At 43.1% G+C, this 18,176-nt stretch overlaps 1 protein-coding gene across 9 annotated transcripts in view; it reads left to right on the top strand.

Moving 5' to 3' along the window:
* UPF2 (UPF2 regulator of nonsense mediated mRNA decay) overlaps window positions 1-18,176 on the top strand; it is a 1,571,752-nt gene that overhangs the window by 351,615 nt on the left and 1,201,961 nt on the right. For all 9 annotated transcript variants that reach the window (XM_085652863.1, XM_085652867.1, XM_085652865.1 and 6 more), the window contains one exon: window positions 3,572-3,680. In XM_085652863.1, coding sequence (XP_085508989.1) covers window positions 3,572-3,680 — 109 coding nt within the window. The remainder of the gene's footprint in view (window positions 1-3,571; window positions 3,681-18,176) is intronic.

Here is an 18,176-nt window from a genome sequence, read left to right as displayed (position 1 = left end):
AACCTGTTGAAGATGGAAGGTTGGAGAGTCACCCCAACCGTGGATACCCCAGGAGCCAGGGTACCTAAACCAAGGAATCCGGGTGCATAGGTGCGAAGTGACGTCGGAAACCGCCGTAGACCACAATGAAGGATTTCAGTGAAGATGACGCTGGCAAAGAAGGTGAAAGAGTCCGGTGGAATCGAAGGATGGATTCTTGAAGAAAAGTACCTTTAAGCAGAGCGGACAGAGTCTATGACATTCGTGAGTGACCAGGAGGCATGGAAGACCAATGACCATCGATGACTGAAGATGAAGGAGAGTTGACGGTAGCTTTGTCGATGCAGCTGTGTGGACCAGGCGACGTATGGAAGACCATGAGCCATTCTTGAGCTGTCCCACGGCAGATGTCGACAACCAGGGCTTGGTGTTTGGCTGGAGCATGAACAAGCCTTGACAGCAGCAACAGACATGGTAAACGAAGAAGGTGCGGTGTCAGGACCAGCGAGGTCCAAGCGACTCACCCAGTGCAGGAGAGTCCTAGCAGGCCCAGAGCAAGCAGGGGAGCCCACTAAAGCCAAAGAAGACCCTCAAGAGGACCCACAGGCCGAAGGCGCAGGAGTCGCAAGAGGACCTAGAGTAGCTCACCAAAGATGCAGGCCCACGGTGCAGAGGATGCAGTGAGGACAGAGACTTTGGTAGCAACAGATGCTGGAGGCTGGAGCTTCTTGTAGCCCGAACATCTCTGGAGGACAGAGTCAACAAGCCTTGGCAACAGCGAGTCAACGCTGTGCACAGGGGTTCTGTTCTAGCGTTTCCAATGAGGGATACTGACTTCAAACTTGCTGAGAAGACAATGCTGGCCTCGAGGGAGTTGCAGAACCACCACCTGTGTTACTGAGCCTTTTGGAGTCCATGGGACCTCAGGAGCAGCAAACCGGTCAGCTTCATTGTGGTCCCTACAGATGCAGGTTTGTGATTCCTTCACTCTAAGGGAGATTACTTTGGGTGTCTTTGATGCTCAAGGCCTTGAGAAGAACCTGGATGAGGCACAAACAACACAGAAGACTGACAGGACGATGAGAGCAGGAGCAGCAGGAGTCCTCCTTGTTGCAGTCTCGGTTCCAGATAAAGTGCAACAAAGTCTAAGGGGTACAGACGGTTGAATTGGATTTGGATCTAAATCTTGTCTCACGACGAATCTTAGGAGCCACCCACAGGTAAGCCCTTAAGTACACTAAGGGAAAGGGTTGGGACGATTCAGGGACCCCTCACAGAGGAGGGGCTGGAGAGAGGGGAGGATACTCCCATGTCCTTTGTCCAGTTTTGTGCCAGAGTGGGAGCCAATGGCTCCCTGAACTGGTTTCAACCTGGAGTATGCAACGGGGGGGCAACAAATGTGCCCTTCAAAGCAGTCTGGTGGCTCTGGCAAGTGCCCCTATCCCAGCCCAATAAACTAAGTCCTGTCTGGGAGGTGGTCACACTTCCATGTGACAGGAAACCTATTGCTCTACCTTCCCCTGCTTGAGCTCAGCAGCAGGAGGGCAGAATTGTGTCTGTGGTCGGCAGCAGCACTAGCTTTCTGTTAGACCCTGAAATTTCGTACCAGAAATACAGGGAGCCCCCCAGTACATGGGATCCTACATCCAACACTGGAATTGGTGTTGTGGTAGGATTCCAACATGTTTTATACCGCACATGATCTTGTTTCGGTGCAGCCAATATATATAGGTTGACATCTCGTAATTGACTCGATGTCCACTATATGTATAAAATGGCTGACCGCACTTACGAAGCCTGGTAAATCGAATTCTGAGTTTTTAGGGGGTGTCCTGTTCATGCAGGGCACCTTCACACTTATAACCTAGCACCCTTCCTTCAGGATTGAAAGGCCTACCTTCGCGGTTTTTAAGTGCAGTGACCTTAGATATAAGAAAACCTATATTTGTTGTGAGTGGTGCTAGCACCTGCTTACACAGGCTGCAATGGCAGGCCTGTAGTCACAGTTTAAGTGGTCTCTCGTGGGTGGCATAATACATGCTGCAGCCCATGGGAGACCCCTGGTGTACTTATGCCCTGGGTACCTTAGTACCATATACTAGAAACTTAGAAGGGTACACTAGTAGCCAATTGGGGAGGTACCAAAGTATTTACCATGTCAAATTTGGGGAAAGAGCACAGTGACTGGGATCCTGATTAGCAGGATCCCAGTCAGACTATTCAGAAAACAGAAACACCCTCAAAAAGTGGGGGTAAACAATGAAAGCAGATTGTGTTTCCCTACACAATCTCTGACCTCTTTTCTTGGCTAAGGGGTCATTTTGGTAGTCAGCTTTTGTCATCCTTAGTGTAATCCATGTGTCATCGTGAGGACCAGTAATCCGTTCCAAGAATCTATGAAAGCCTGCCCTGAACCCGCCAAGTCCCAATGATATTTCCCATTTTAAAGGTCTAATTGCTTCTCTAACTTTTTGGTCCTCTGTACCCTTAGCTAGATATTCTTGGGTCATATATAAGCTGAGGAAGTTGACATCTCTGCAGATATTTGGCACCCTCCACTTCTTTCCCCCCAGCTTCAATGTGTAGATGTAGCTAGAAATCTCTGAAGTTTTGCAGCTTCCCATCACCATCTTTTAAGAGTTCTCTGGGGTAACATCCCTTCTTTGAATGCATGTTTTGTGTTTTCAGTTTCGCCTTTCTTTGTTGTGGTGGGTTGAGATTTTTGAGGGAGTGGGGCAGGGCTTTGCAGGCACTTGTTGCAGATTGTTGGTGACTGAAGGTTTTACAGACAGGCATTTAGAAAAGCATATGGGTTTTTGTGCCTGAGATTTATAAAGTGACAGCTTTCCTTTTGTAAATACTTCCATCTAATTCCCAACTAGAGGAAAATTAACGATTATGGCTCATGACGGTCATTGTTCATGTAATTCAAAACAGGAGTGTGTCTGTAGCTGTCAACTCTGTCTCTGAAATTGGAAAGCCTGACTAAGAACTGCATCTGTATATGAACTGTTAGCAATATAAGGTTCTGTTTCCAGCAGGTCAGTTGTCCTCGTCACTAATGTCATACATTATAGTTTACACAGCTGGAGGGTTGGTTACTATACAATTAGTGAAGGCTCGCTAAGGTCTTGGAGACCAGCTCATAAGCTCTCTTAACATTGTTTTACCACAGATTCCAGGGTCGATTCTTTGAAATGTTTTTGGGTTAACGGCTTATTCTTTTGTACACCTCTTGATTCTTCTCACTGCTTTAACAATATCTACCAATTAAGTAAAAATACGTAAAATCCAATACCTGAAATTACTAGTCCTAGAAGATACTCCACAAACCTCACCTGTTACCCAGAAAATGTCAGCTGCAATCTAAGAAGTACATCTGTCAGAAATACCAGCACTTAATACTATTGTCTTAGGTTAGTAACATTTTCTTAATGCATAAACTGCTAGTTTATGTTAAGTAAATTTTGATTTGCTATTTCGAAATATATTCCTTTCATGTTAAGTGATGCATATTTTCTTTTATATAAAAGATGAATGTTACGTAATGTAGAGATTTCTTGGGACTGACTTACATTTCATTGCTTTGCAGGTTGGATTTACTACCATTTTATGCACGATTGGTTGCAACATTGCATCCATGCATGTCTGATATAGCCGAAGATCTTTGTTCCATGCTGAAAGGGGATTTCCGATTTCACGTATGTTTTTTTGATATGTGATCCTTTTTAGACTCCTAAAAGTAGGAACTTGGAATTGCAAAATAATGTTTTGAGGGAGAATGTAATCTGAAATGTTTCTAGGGGAAATGCTAATAGAACGTTTAGAGAAGCATGTGTGCAACTGTCTAGGTTATCATGTTGTTGAATAAATCTGTTTAATGTTTTCCCTTTCTTACCCTTGTGAAAATGGTAAATTTTACATGGTGGATATTTAGAAAAAGTACTGGAAAAGGGGACTATGAATGAACCTTGTGAAATGAACAATGCCAGTGAGAATCTAATAAGCTAAAACGTTTAGCTTCAGCCACTGGCCTCCGAACCAGGCCATCCGGGTCCCTTCCACATCTAGAGGCTGCCCAAGAAGCTTGTTAATTTGGTTGCCACCTTCAGATTCTTTTATCCACCAGTGTGTCTGGAAGCCGAGCAAGTACGCAGAAGATTTTCAAAGGAGACTACATCTTTTCACTGAGTTTTTGGAGCAAAATGTAAACTAGTTGAAAAATGAAAGAGCACCATCCGCTACAACAGTGATGTTGATGGAAGGCACTGCAGTTTTCCACCAGCAGAACACACACCTCGGACTCTACGTGGACCACAAATGTCATAGAATGAAGGTAGGGGATTAAGCATACTCCCTTTAGTCTTTACCTACAGTGCTACCGTAAGTCCACCCAGAAGAACAAATATGTGCTTTGCAACCTATGTCCTCAAAGAAAATAAAACCCCACAATGCAGAGAGCTGTAAAGCATGTGCCAAGTTCCAGTCCCAGATACTGAGGGCAAAGGAAAAACAAAGGTGGCACACTAAACCATGGCACAGTCGAAGACGCCCCTGAAAAACTTAGGTCTCTCGAACGAGAACCCTGAGGCCTCGGAGTTTGCCACAAGGAGAGTACTCTGACTTTGAAAAAGTTATGACTGAGGAGAGACCAAACAAATCATTGAGGAAAGAGCAGACAAATCATAAGGTAACATATGGATGCTCTGGCACTGAACCGACTTTTCGGAGTCGAAACAGAAGTCCGCACTCACACCAACAGCCACAGGGATCAAGGGAAAGCAAAAGCATAAGGCACCCCACAGTTCGAAGCCAAAAGATGCCATTGGCATTCGATCCTCAGAACTGGCTTTGACGACGAAATCTTAACAAGAGCATGGGAGTGAGACCCGAGGAAAGGAAGCCTCTGCACTGGAAAGAAAGGGTTTTGGTGCTCTACATCAACCCAAAGAATGTTGAATGACAGAGATGGAGGTTTAAGGCTGAAATGAAACCACTGCTAAGAACGAAAGGGATTTTAATAAATCCCTGATGGAATTCAGAATCACTCTGAAGCCATAGATAGTGAATCAGAAGTGATAGAGTTGGAACCATCAACAACTCCAGTTCCACTGGCGGAAGAAAACGAGGACATCCTCTTTGACGAGGACAGGGACAATTTAATCAAGGTGTCTTCCAAGATCAAAGACAGATGGGTGCTACGATGTAAAGATAGACTCCCCTGAGCAGGGAGTGGACACCTACCGAACAAGAGTATCCCCACCAGACGACATTCCAATGTAAAATGCTCTAATAAAAAATGTTGCAGACTCCTATAAGTTACAGCTGGAGAAGCAGCAGGCTGAGTTGTGCTTCTTTCTAAAGACATTTCTACCACTGCAAAGTAAGAACCAGCTGTTGCCTATGCTCTCAAGTGTCTTAGACCAGGGTTGAGAGGCTTTGAAATAAACCGCTACCGCCAATGTCGTTACACCCCAGGTGGAGAAAAATTTAAACACATGTTGTGAGTGGATGAGGTGTAATATATGGTGTAGTTATGCCACTTTACCATGTAATACACTTACCAACCCCTGAGGACCAGTAGGTTTCGTTTGTCAAACCTACAGATCAACCCAGGGTAGCTTTGGCTATAAGCAGCAACACTCAAGAAATGTGACACAATTTTATCAAAATAGACTGTATTTTTAAACACCACAACGAAAAAGATCCACTGGAGTGTCCCGAAGATGTATAATTTACAAGGTATAGTATATCAAAGCATTTCACCCAACCACGAACAAGCATAGTCAAATTCAATTAACACTTTTTCAATGAAGAGTTGGGCTAGTTGTAATGCGGTCACTTAGTGAGATGACCAACTCCAGTAGGTAGACAGTTAGTGGGACGAGCAAGGTCCTCAAAATCAGCTAAATCCATGGGTGAAGTAGTCCCCAGGCAGTTCCAGACACTTTGTCCCCTTTGTAATGGATTCCTATGGAAATGGTCCTGACGCAAGGGGTGAATGATGCTGAAGATGCTCAAGGATGCTGTGGCTGCAATGCGGTTGATGGTGGTCTTCCTGCAGCTACTCCTTGGTTACTGTAGCTACTCCTTGGTTCATGAAAGGGGTGAGGTGGTCCTGTTCACAGGGTCGGCGTCTCTTGAAGTCCTCTTGCTGCGAGTAGAAGTCCAGTCGACACTGGCCTCTGGTCTCCGGCAGATTCCGGGCTTCACATCAACCTTCTGGAGCTCCGGGTGATTCGTCTTGCACTGTAGGCATTCCTTCCCTCTGTCCGGGGAAGAGTAGTGCAGGTGTTCACGGACGACACCACTCCCATGTGTTATTGCAACCAACAGGGCGGGGTGGGGTCGTGGGCCCTATGTCAGGAGGCCCTCCGCCTCAGGACATGGCTGAAACGTCAAGGCATTTCCTTGGTGGTTTAACACCTGGCAGGTTTTGTGAACGCCAGGGCGGTTGACGTCAGCCGCAGGTGCATGATGGATCACGAATGGCGTCTTCACTCGGAGGTGGTACAAGGACTCTTTCAACAGTGGGGAGAGCCTTGGTTAGATCTATTTGCCACCGAAGAGAACATGCAATGACCAGTCGCTCAGTACTTGGTCACAAGACAGATCCTTCTCTGGGGACTAACTCTGCTTCTGTGTGACCAAGTTAACTTCAACGAATCTCCGAGGCTCAGTGAACTCTGGTGCAACTTTGAGCATTGAGTCCTGGACTTTGGTGCTGCACGGCAGTGGTTGGCGGCAGTCTGAAGATTCTGGGCTACCAACTTGCCCCAGCAAGCTTCTAAGCTGTTGTGGCCCTGTGCTGGCAACAGGTGGTCAGCCAACTGATCCAGAACTTGTGGTGGCAGTTAGGGCAGAACTTGAATGGCGTCTTGTCCATTGCGCTCAGGGCCTCTGAGTGCGCATTCTCCAAGGGCGTTGAAGAAAAAGGTGGAACTTTTCCTTCTTCGCGCTCCTGATGTGATATATTCCCTTCCTGTGATATCTTCGTAGTTATTTATCGACGAAACTCGCTTTTCCTTCTTCTTGCTTCGATTGTAACTCTGGAGCTTCCCGATGACGATACAGACCCTACGGCGGAAAAAAGAATCTGAAGATGGCGCCCCAAAGGTGGGACTTCCGCAGGAAGCACGACGACGTCACGGGAGGTGCACCAAATGGTGGGTCGTCGCCGGCCACCTGGGCTACAAGAAAGAAAAAAAAAAGAAAAACAAAGAAAAGACTACGAATCCGGACCAAACCACGAGATCGCGGAATAATGCACAGCACAGTGAATCCAGAAAGATCTTCAAGCTGCAAAACTACACGACAGGTAAGAAACTATTCGTTTCTTTGCTTCGGCCGGGTGCCAGAGACCACCTTTCCACAACCAGGACCCAGCAGAAACAGTCCCTCTTCTTTGCTAGCTACCAGGGTTAGCAGGTGCAGTCCACGTCCGTACAGTCTCTTTTTACCAGTTCCTCTGTGCTGCAAGGCAGTCCTTTCAATCCAGTCGAGTTCTGAGTGCTGGGTGCCTTCATTATCATCAGAAAGTGCCCTCAGGGTAGATACAATCAGTAGCCAGTGGGCTATCCTGTTTCCTCCCTCCTGATGACCACTACCTGGAACGTGTCTCATCTGGCCATTTCAAAATGCACCATTCTGCCCACTTCCAACATAGCAGGCCCCCTCTCTCCGCGTCCAGAGTTCCCTAGCCTATCCCAGAGGTGTGGCTACCAAAGGTGCTACATGCCCTTGGAAAACCGGTTTGACTACTTGATTACCCTCCCTGTCCCTAGTTCCAACCTGTCTGCCTAAACAATAGAGCAGTCCCTTTCCCAATTGTTTCCAATTTGCCTTCGAAGGCGGCTTCTCTTTTGAAGCTTGCCGTTTGGGCTAACACCCATGTGACTTTCTCACGAGCCGGCCCCTATTGGCTCCTGTCCTGGGAGTCGTTAGCATGTCTCCCCAGGAGGGCAGAGAGCTCTCTGCATGACAGACCCCTGGTAGTACAGTTAACGGGTATAGGAAATCTTGGCAAACTAAAGTGGCAACTTCTAAAGTTGCACTAAGCACACCAGTGACCTTATATTCAATTTAACTATGATATTGGAATTAATGCACTGATTCTTTTGTTACCCTACAGTACTAACTTTAGTAGGCCCATTCAGAATTTAGCAGGGCTGGGTTGCCACCCCGTACTTACCTTTCCACGGTGAAAACGACAATTTAGTCTTTTTTTTATTGCTGGTTCACGTGAAAGTATGTGTACCACATTTTAACATACAGCACCTTGCCTTGGGGCTGGTTAGGTCTAACTTAAGGGTGATTGATATATTAATCTATCTATATATTTGTATATATATATATATATATATATATATATATATGTATATGCCTTCTTCTGTGGAAGTTTCTGTGGAAGCTGGATAGTGTGTCTATTCAAATTCAGCGTTAGTGGTCTAAACGCTGTACACGGAACACCAGTCGGTTGTGGCTCTCCTCTGTGACCACATGTCTTTGAAGGAGTACGAGAGTACTAGAGGGTGAGCCCCCAGAGTGGCTGCCAGGAAGGGTATTAAGGATGGCAGCAGTTGGAGACCAGGATCCCGCAGCAGGTGGTTTTTTCGACTGCCAGCACGGGGACTACATTTCTCCAGCAAGAAATGCCTTGCCCACGAGACTGGCGCCTTCTGTTGACTGGGCATCGCGGACGCCTACGCCGAAGCGGTGAGGGCTGTGCGGCATACTCAATTCTTATCCATCGGTCCCCTTCAACACCGAATTTGTGCCTGGTTTGAATCCAATTTTAATGCTGCATATCATTTAAGACATTGAGACTTTTACCCTCAAGGGATTATTTACATGGTGTTGTCCCTTATATCAGTATCTTGTCCCGATTATTTATACCTATGACACTGACTTCTACACTGGGTATCTGCCTGTGAACCTCTGCTATAGATTCTATCAGCAAGCTGCATTATGGGATTGGTAGTCCTTCTGGTATTGGAGCACGCGCCGGGAGGCTAACATTTAAGTTTAATAGTCACATATTGTGTACAGTTGGGTTCTGGGGATGCGGCTGCTATTTATCCTGTCCCCACGCTCCTTTTGGATTGGGGTTTTCACAAGTTGGCAGGAGTAAACACTGTTCCTGCAGTAGACGTCAGAGGTCAAATGATGGCGGATCCGTTACCAGCTTTGAATAACATGTTGGGTCAGAGGTTGCCTTTTTTTGACAATTAAGGGATATTAAGCAGCATGGTTCTTTCAATACATGTAAACATATTTTACTTTTTTATATTCAGGCGATACGTTATGGGAGTTTGGCGGCGCAAAGTAAATGCAAATAATTTTTCCACTAAGTCGGACGACATGTATATTATATGTATGCAAATCTATATACGCATGTAACTAAGACAATGTTAAATCATGTAAACTGACTATTTGCACAATGTAATTGAGATCACTAAATGCTTTACCTGTAACATCGTTGGTATTCATGGATAGAGAACTTGTATACTCTACATAGGGTTTACATTGTTGTTTCGTGCTTGATAGTATTCTCATTATGTCTACCAATGCCTTAAGTGGGATGGGCTATATATACGGTTGTTGCAATGGCGCCAACCAGATTGATAAAGGCTTCTAGTAAGCCGAAACATTCTCTCTCATCTCGGTGTTGAGGGTGACCTGAGAAAATAAAATATGCCGTATCCTGACAGCCTTGAATCCGCTCCTCCTTCTGTGGAAATTTGTGTGTGTGTGTGTGTGTGTGTGTGTGTGTGTGTGTGTGTATATATATAAATATTCACTGAAAAAACCATAGGTTTCACACACGTTATAGTTAGCTGGACATTTCTCTTGTAAAAAACCATTGAAATTACCCCGTTATAGTTAGTTCAGCTAACTATAACTCACGCACCCGCAATCCACTGCTGATGACGTCACATATTACATCACTCATGACATGGTCAGTGACATCACTCATGACATCACTCATGACATCTCAAATTACATCACTCATGACATCATCCAGTGAATATGTGATTTTCTTAAAATTTTCAATATCTTTTATATATATATATATAGGGAAAGGTCTGTTAAAGAATGAGTGGGTGTACAAGTGTGTAAAGGGATGATTTTCTGTGTTGCGTAACTGACTCGATAAGTGAGTCGTTTAACTGCATCTTACTTCAGACTAGTGACTAAACTGTATAAATGTTTGTATGTGTGTCTGTGTGTTGGTGTATAAGTGGCGGCATGCTTTTGTGAATAGCTATATAAGTGTCTATATGAGTTATTGATTGCTTGTCTCAGTATCTGTATGAGTTCCTGAGTGTTTGTGTGGGTAAGGTGTGTGTGACTGTGCATAGATGAGTGAGTGGGTGATTCTATGAGTGGATGTTTTTAAAAGTGCATCTGTGATGGACTGTATGGTTGAGTGAGTGTATGTATGGCTGTGTTATGGATTGAATGTATATCTCAGTGGTACATTTGTGACTAACTACATATGTGAAAGGCAGTATATATGTGTGTAAGAGTATATAAGTGGCTAGATGTGAGAATGTGTGATTGTAACAGTGACTGTATGGATGAGTGTGTGCTTTTGTCAATGATTCTAATAGAGCATAAAAATGTGATACTATTTTTGTGAGCAAGGGAACTTGAGTGTGTATAACTGCATAGGTGAGTAAATGGCAGTGTGATTATTTGTATGAATGACTAGGTGTGAGAGTACCTCTATGGATGACTGGTAGTGTGTGAGTGTCTATTTAGGTGTGTGTATAAATTCATATGATACTTTTTTATGGAGTGACTGTAACTATGAGTGACTTTACAGGTGAGGGTGTGGAGGTGTATGAAGACCTAAAAGTTAATATGTTTGTATGCAGTTATTGGTATTGCATTATTTATGAATATGAGAATGGAAATCTGTAATTTTGAGTTGGTATATCAAAGGTTTTATAAGGGTGTGAGAAGATGTGGTAATTTATCACATTGATGACGTCATCAGTGATGTCATTTGAGATGTCATCAGTGATGTAATGAGTGATGTCACTGACCATGTCATGAGTGATGTAATATGTGACGTTATCAGCAGTGGATTGCGGGTGCGTGAGTTATAGTTAGCTGAACTAACTATAACGGGGTAATTTCAATAGTTTTTTACGAGAGAAATGTCCAGCTAACTATAACGTATGTGAAACCTATGGTTTTTTCAGTGAATTTGCAAGGTTTTTAAAATGCTAATTCCTAACTATAACGTGTGTGAAACCTATGGTTTTTTCAGTGAATTTGCAAGGTTTTTTAAATGCTAATTCCTAAATATAATGTGTGTGAAACCTATATTTTTTTCTGTGAATTTCCATGGTTTTTTAAAATTCTAATTCCTAACTATAACGTGTGTGAAACCTATGGGTTTTTCAGTGAATTTGCAAGGTTTTTTAAATTCTAATTCCTAACTATAATGTGTGTGAAACCTACGTTTTTTTCATTGAATTTGCTTGGTTTTTTACATCATTTTTTTTTCTTTTTCTTTTTTTCCTTTAAACACTATGCTACCTATGTATATATTCATGTATTTAATGCTTTCTTCAATATAGTATGATTCACCTTTTTTTAAATACATGGTTAGATATAGTTGTATAACATGGTTAATATCTTCGACAAACCTTTTTTTTTTAAGTTTTTTTTACCGTGCGCGTACGGTAAGCTTACCGTAAGCGCACGCTTCGCTTTATGTACGGTGAGCGTACGTAATATCTATACTCCTTGTGCGCATGCTTACGCAATTTGCGGACGAGTCCGTACTTCCTACGCGGCGCGTAAGCGCATGCCTTATACGCGCACGCACACGTTACGCGGAAGTGTACGAGTGTGCCTGTAATGCGCATGCGCGCGTGCGTGTGTCTTTCGTACGCGCATGCGTACTTTTACCGTACGCTCTCGGTAAGCTTAACGTGCGCGTACGGTTGGTCATGTGATAAAGAAACAACACTTTTGATTGGTTTAAACTACTTTCAGTTCCAGAATCTTCCTACACCACACCCATTCCCCTCATTACTGCTTGTGATTTCTTAGGAGAAGGAGCTGAATTGTCTTTGGGATACAATGGCAGAGCAGCAGTCCTCTTCTGAGAGTGAGCAGGGCAGCAGCATCATCAGACAGAGAAGGAGGAAACAGAAGAGTTCTTTTATTTGGGAGTATTTTACATTTCCTAAGGGGCAGAAAAAGGTAAATGCTCCTTTAGTTACCTGCTCACTTTGTGAGCGTGTGTTATCTAGAGGTAATCCTAGGAAGAAGTATTCCTTTGGTAATCACACTATGTTGAGACACCTTAGGGATGTTCATCCAAGGACTTTTGCTCGACATACTGAAGCAAACCCTTCAGTAAGTCACCCGAGCACATCTGCAGAAGCTCAGCCGAGTACATCTTCGGCAGCTCAGCCGAGCACATCCTCTGCGGTGGGAGCATCACCCTCTTCTGCTCCTCTGGAAACGAACCCTCGATTTCAGAGGGTACAAATGAGGTGCACCAGATGTTATGGTCTAATTGTTCATGGGGAGACCAGTATTTCCCTAATAAACAATAAGATAGACCAGCACATCTGTGGTCCTTTTTAATATTCCCATTCTTTCTTTCCTCTGTCCCTGTATTAACACAACGGCTCTTTTAAGAGCAACCCTTACCTCACAACTTTTTTTAAATTTTTGTAATTAATTTTTTTTTTTTTTTTTTTTACTGTGCGCGTACGGGACACGCATTTTTTTTTTTTAAATAAATACATTTTTCACCCTACAAGGTCCTTGAGGGAGTGCAACGGAAATGAGAAAAGCAGAGAGAGGAGGACACAGCAGATTATCAGAGTCAGAATCTCAGAGCTGTACACCTCTTTCCTCTCACCAGAACCAGTATATGGCAATGTTTCCCTCTCTTTTTTCACACATATACATGTTAATTACAAATCTCAGTGCTTCCCACATTTTTTCAAATGAAATCACACATTTCTATTGCTTGAAAACTTCAACCCTTTTCCAAATGAACCCTTCCCCCAACTTGACTTCTGCCTGCTACCATAGCAACAGCTTATGGAACACTGGTGTGAGCAGAGAGGTCAGAAGTTCAGCACACAATGTTTCTATTCCAAAGAGCAAGAGTGCTTCACCTGTCAAACCTAACAGCAAATCCAAATTATTCTTCTGTGGGAACACAATTTTCTGAACCAATACAAAACATGCTTCTAAAAATGTACACATACAGCCTAGTTTTAACTGTAAAATGGTTTGAATCAGCCAATGAGTTCTTTTTATTAAAAAAAAATATGTATGCCTCCATTTTACAACTGTCTTTCATTTCATATTGCCATTCTACTGAAAGACACCTCCTGAGTGCATCCAGATCTCCTTGAAAGATGTTCACAGTGTGGATTGTAGGTCACAGCTATGTCTTCTGGAGTGAAAAGTATGCAGAAAAAAGAGGTATGGTGAGAGACCTTGCTTTGCCAAATGTAGACATTAAATGGATTGGTCAGAGAGGGTTAAAGTGGCACCAATTAATGCCTTTGGTGAAATCTTTTCTACACCTCCAGCAGCCTAACATTATTGTGCACTGTGGTGGAAATGACCTAGGCACTTTAACTGGGGTAGGTCTGGAAATGCTCGTTAAGGACACCTTTGTGCAATTAATGTCGCTTTTTCCTCAATCTGCCTTTGTATATTCTAATATATGCCAAAGGCAAAAGTGGAACTGGTCCAACCAATTTTGTCTACAGATTGACAAAGCAAGAAAGCACGTCAACAAATCTATTTCTGCTTTCCTCAGAGACTATGGTATGGGTTCTATATACCACAACAACTTGCGTTACAACATGCAAGGCATTTATAGAGGAGACGGTGTACATTTCACTGATGAAGGCAACAGAGTCTTCCTCTTGAACTTTAGACTCTGCATCGGTACTTACTTGTAGGTACCACAAAAAAACACTTCATAAACACAACGGCTCTTTTTAGAGCCCCCTAATATCTTAACACTTAAATTTGATTTTTACTTCTATTTTTTTTATTTTATTTTTTCTGCAGTGCGCGTACGGTAAGATTACCGTACGCGCACCCCGCGATTTTTTTTATAAAATTTAAAATGTATTTTTCATACTTTTGGGACCTTCTTGGACCCCCTGACAAACGCTGGGGGGTCTGCAAGTCTCTTCGTTGCCCCCTTTTCACGTTCTCCACCTTTGTTTATCAGTGTGAGACACACAAAATGGCGGCCGACACTTCCTGATTTCGACCGATTCGAATGTTAACAGTCATGTAACCACCAATCAGAATTAAGCTCGCGCACGGCAGCGTGCGCGTACGGTAAGCTTACCGTACGTGCTCGGAGCGCGCTTATAGATATATATATTGATTTTAAATGCTATTTTCTCAGGAAATACTGAACAGATTTACACCAGACCTGCAAAAGGAACATCCCTGACCTGAGGACTACCTCTCTGCCAAATTTCAAGCAATTCTGTTCAGCTGTTCGGGCTGTAGCTTGGACTAAAGGTCCTATGGAAAAATGCATTGGGAAAACGCGTTTTGGGACCCCCCCTTTTTCTCAGCCCCCGCTTGACAAATCCCCCCGAGACTTTCAGGGTAGATATATTTAACAGTGGATATGCTATAAGGACCTGCACATCGTAAAGTATGCTCTGTAATGCAAGGAGTTATTCATAACAGTTGTATTGGGTGCTAGCAAATCACCACATACTCATCCACTAAGAGTAATAGTCATCTCAGAGAATACAAGATTCCAAAGATGTTGAAATTTGTCAAAAAGGCAATGCAGCACACCCCAAAAGTATCATACACCCCTGAAACAATCTTATCTCCGGGTATAGTCCGTTAGTTGTTAATTTCATTCAAAGAACACAATCGATGTCCGTTCTTGATAACTGGATAAGTTCTATTTTAATCATTGGTAATCAAACAGATGTCCAATTCTCACAGCGCAGCCGACGCGCGTTTCGCCCAACGGGCTTTCTCAAGGCTGCATATATACAAGAAAAAAGAAAAACATAGTATCTAACACTCTGTGTAAACAGATATATAACCAATATTATCAACTATGTAGTACCGTGCAAACAAGTACAAAACAGATCTATTGTTTGTTCATATATAGACAACAACAAAGACCTCTCATATGGTCAAACAAGTTAGAAGCACGGCTCCAGGGGAAAGTACCCCCCCAAAAAAAAGGAAAAAAAGGGTGATACCCTAGGTAGAGTAATTCATAGAGAGATAGATCCCGAAAGGCTCTCCAAGTGGACAGAACGTAAGTGTACCAAATTCAATTGAGTGACTTAATCCTGTGTCCTTGAACTCCCCAAATTAATCACGTGTATGCAACCGATATGAACAGTGAGTGTTAATAAGGGTGCCCATGTTAAGTACCAAGCAAGCAAAGAAGGCATAACCCGTAAAATCCTCCGGGTAATGTTATGCAAGGTGATAAAGTCTCACCTTGTAAGGTTCAATGTCTCGTTCGTATTCAATGTGAAAGGTTCGAAATACAATCTGTAAGCAAGATGTGACCGTATATAAGTACTAATAATGTTACTGACATAGTATCAACCACGTAGTCTATTAGGGCATTAGGTATTGCTTACCTAATCTTCACAAATCGGTCACGTGTATTTCACAAAGTGCCTCATGTAAGGCACTATCGGCGTTTTCCGTTTCTGTAATGTAGTGAGCAAAGAAAAGGACCAGGATCCGTCCCCTCTGCAAAAAGTGTATGATAAACACAAGTATTCACTACAATGTCCCGTAAATGTCAATACCGCGAAGAGAATGCAAAGCGCGTGTATATCCTTAATTAGGTTTTCTAAAGAACGTGAATTAATGTTGTAGTCTAACAGTGGCCATAGCATCAACACTAATCGTTTATTCGTACGTGTTTATGGTTATTGTCGCCCTACGGTTTCCCTTGTGCGTTTAAAAGCCCGAGTATATTTATGAAACATAACATCGCACCTATTAAGCGCAATGTCTCGTATATGTAATTGTTAATCCAGAGAAGTAACTGGCCTCTAAGTGTTCATCTGGATGGGCACGAAAGTGTAACAGTGGCCCTAATAGTGCGCTTAGTCCCATTAAGTTAAATAACATTTTACGAGAATCGCATCATAGAAAACCCGTAACACACTCACCTAATTAGTGTCACTGACTCTCCCACAGTTTCTGGGCGTTTGTAATCAGAGTACTGCCCGCCATTGTTACAAATATACGTAATACGTGAGTTCATCAAAATAGAACTTTCAGGGTAGGAGCGGAGCGCCCCACCTAATTTTGCGAGGATTCGTCAACCGGCGCCAAAGTTATTCCAAATAGAATGTTGCGGATTTCCTATGGAAACACGGTCCTAACTATAACTATCTACTGGCGACCGCCAGTAGATAATATCTCTATCTATACATCTATCCCACTGTCCCGGTTTACAGGCGCTCTTTGGCGGTGCACTGAGGTACGGCAGAGCTTCGCCGTTGCGTCTTCTTAAACTTTTGGTTCCCAACTGGGATTCCTCATGCACTCGCAGTTATCCGTCCATTAATTTACTCCACTCCGTGGTGCTTTTCATAGATGTTTATTTAAAGCAAGCCAGCAATCCCTACGCATTTCGGTCTCCGCCGAGACCTTGCGCATGGGGAAAAACAAACAAAGCGCACCATTACTGCATCCTATTTAAACAGGTTGACATCACTTCCTGTAACCTCTCGCTTTGCATTGTGGTATCTGTAGTTTTTAAAAAACATTTCTTCCATTAGTAATACATGTTTAGTCTGTATTATCCAATTATCGCTAATTTATCCAAGTTAAGAGACATTCATACATGTTGAACGGAGCAATTAACATTATTGCAATAAATCATTAAACTTCTGATTAGAGGCCAAAATTAATTATCAATTTAGCAAATATATAATTCATGTCCCTTTGTGTTGCACAAATTATTACTGGCCGTCGAAGCTTTAAATAAACATCTATGGAAAAGCACGACGAAGTGGAGTAGATTAATGGACGGATCACTGCAAGTGCATGAGGAATCACAGTTGAGAACCAAAAGTTTAAGAAAATATATACACATACACATTCACTATGGCGCCGCTAAATAAATCTTAACAAAATGTTCAAATAACATCCCCTGTTTGGTTTAGCTGCTGTGTTGAAAGTTACAGGGTGATCTGTCAAACGGGTGCGGGATAAAAGGGGGATCCCAAACGTGGTTTTTCCATGTTATGTCTAAGGAGATTTGTTATTATTTGAACATGACTACAGCCCGAACCGCTCAATTATGGCAGAAAGCTAGATGGTGGTCCAGAAAGCGTTCTTTTTGTGATTTGGCATAAATCCGTTAAGTAGTTTCTGAGATATTTAAGTTAGCCCAACAGCCTACTGAGACCCTACCGAAATTTGATTGGCTGCCAAAACTTCAACCAGGAACTGTTGGTAGCCATCTTGGGACTCATTTGAACCAAGTCCCCCAAAAAAGAAAAGGGGCATGGTAGAAACACCCTGCCCCCTTCCGAGGGGGACAGAATCAACTAAGAAAACCAACATGAGGGGTGAGATCCCAACCAACTACTCAACACAATTTTGCACAGCAAACACCACCCCAACCACTAACACCACAGTGGCAGTGACCCATGCTGTACAGAAAGCTTTTTCGAGGCAGGCCAGGGGCAGAGGCACTCCACAAACACTTAGAAGTGTCTACGTGTTACCATCCCACCTAATCATAACACCAGTAGGGCAGAATTCGAATGTTCCTTAGAGAATAGCAAAAGATCACCTCCAACAAGTGGATTTTTTGGACATAATACAGCCTGGATACTGCATAGAACTGTTAAGAACACCCTCTAACAGAAGACCAAGGTCAAGACCTTTCAGCAAGGAAGCTGCCTAATGTAGGAGATAAAGGACCTCTTAAAAAAAAAAAAAAATGATACCAAAACTACAAAGGGGATTAGGAGTATACTCAAGATATTCCTGGTACCAAAGGTGGACAACTCCAATCTAGCCTAGATCTGTTCACCTTAAGTTCATAAAGACACAAAAATCAAGATGGTAACATTGCAGGAAGTTATACCATGCCTGCAGCAAGGTTAGTATGTGGCAACAATAGACCTCCAAGACGCATACCTCCATGCTCCAATGAAAAGCAAACACAA

Source organism: Triturus cristatus, chromosome 4_1 (assembly GCF_964204655.1).
Source record: "Triturus cristatus chromosome 4_1, aTriCri1.1, whole genome shotgun sequence".
Classification (NCBI taxonomy): domain Eukaryota; kingdom Metazoa; phylum Chordata; class Amphibia; order Caudata; family Salamandridae; genus Triturus; species Triturus cristatus.
Note: the sequence above shows the minus strand (reverse complement) of the source record. Positions and strands in the feature narration are given on the sequence as shown.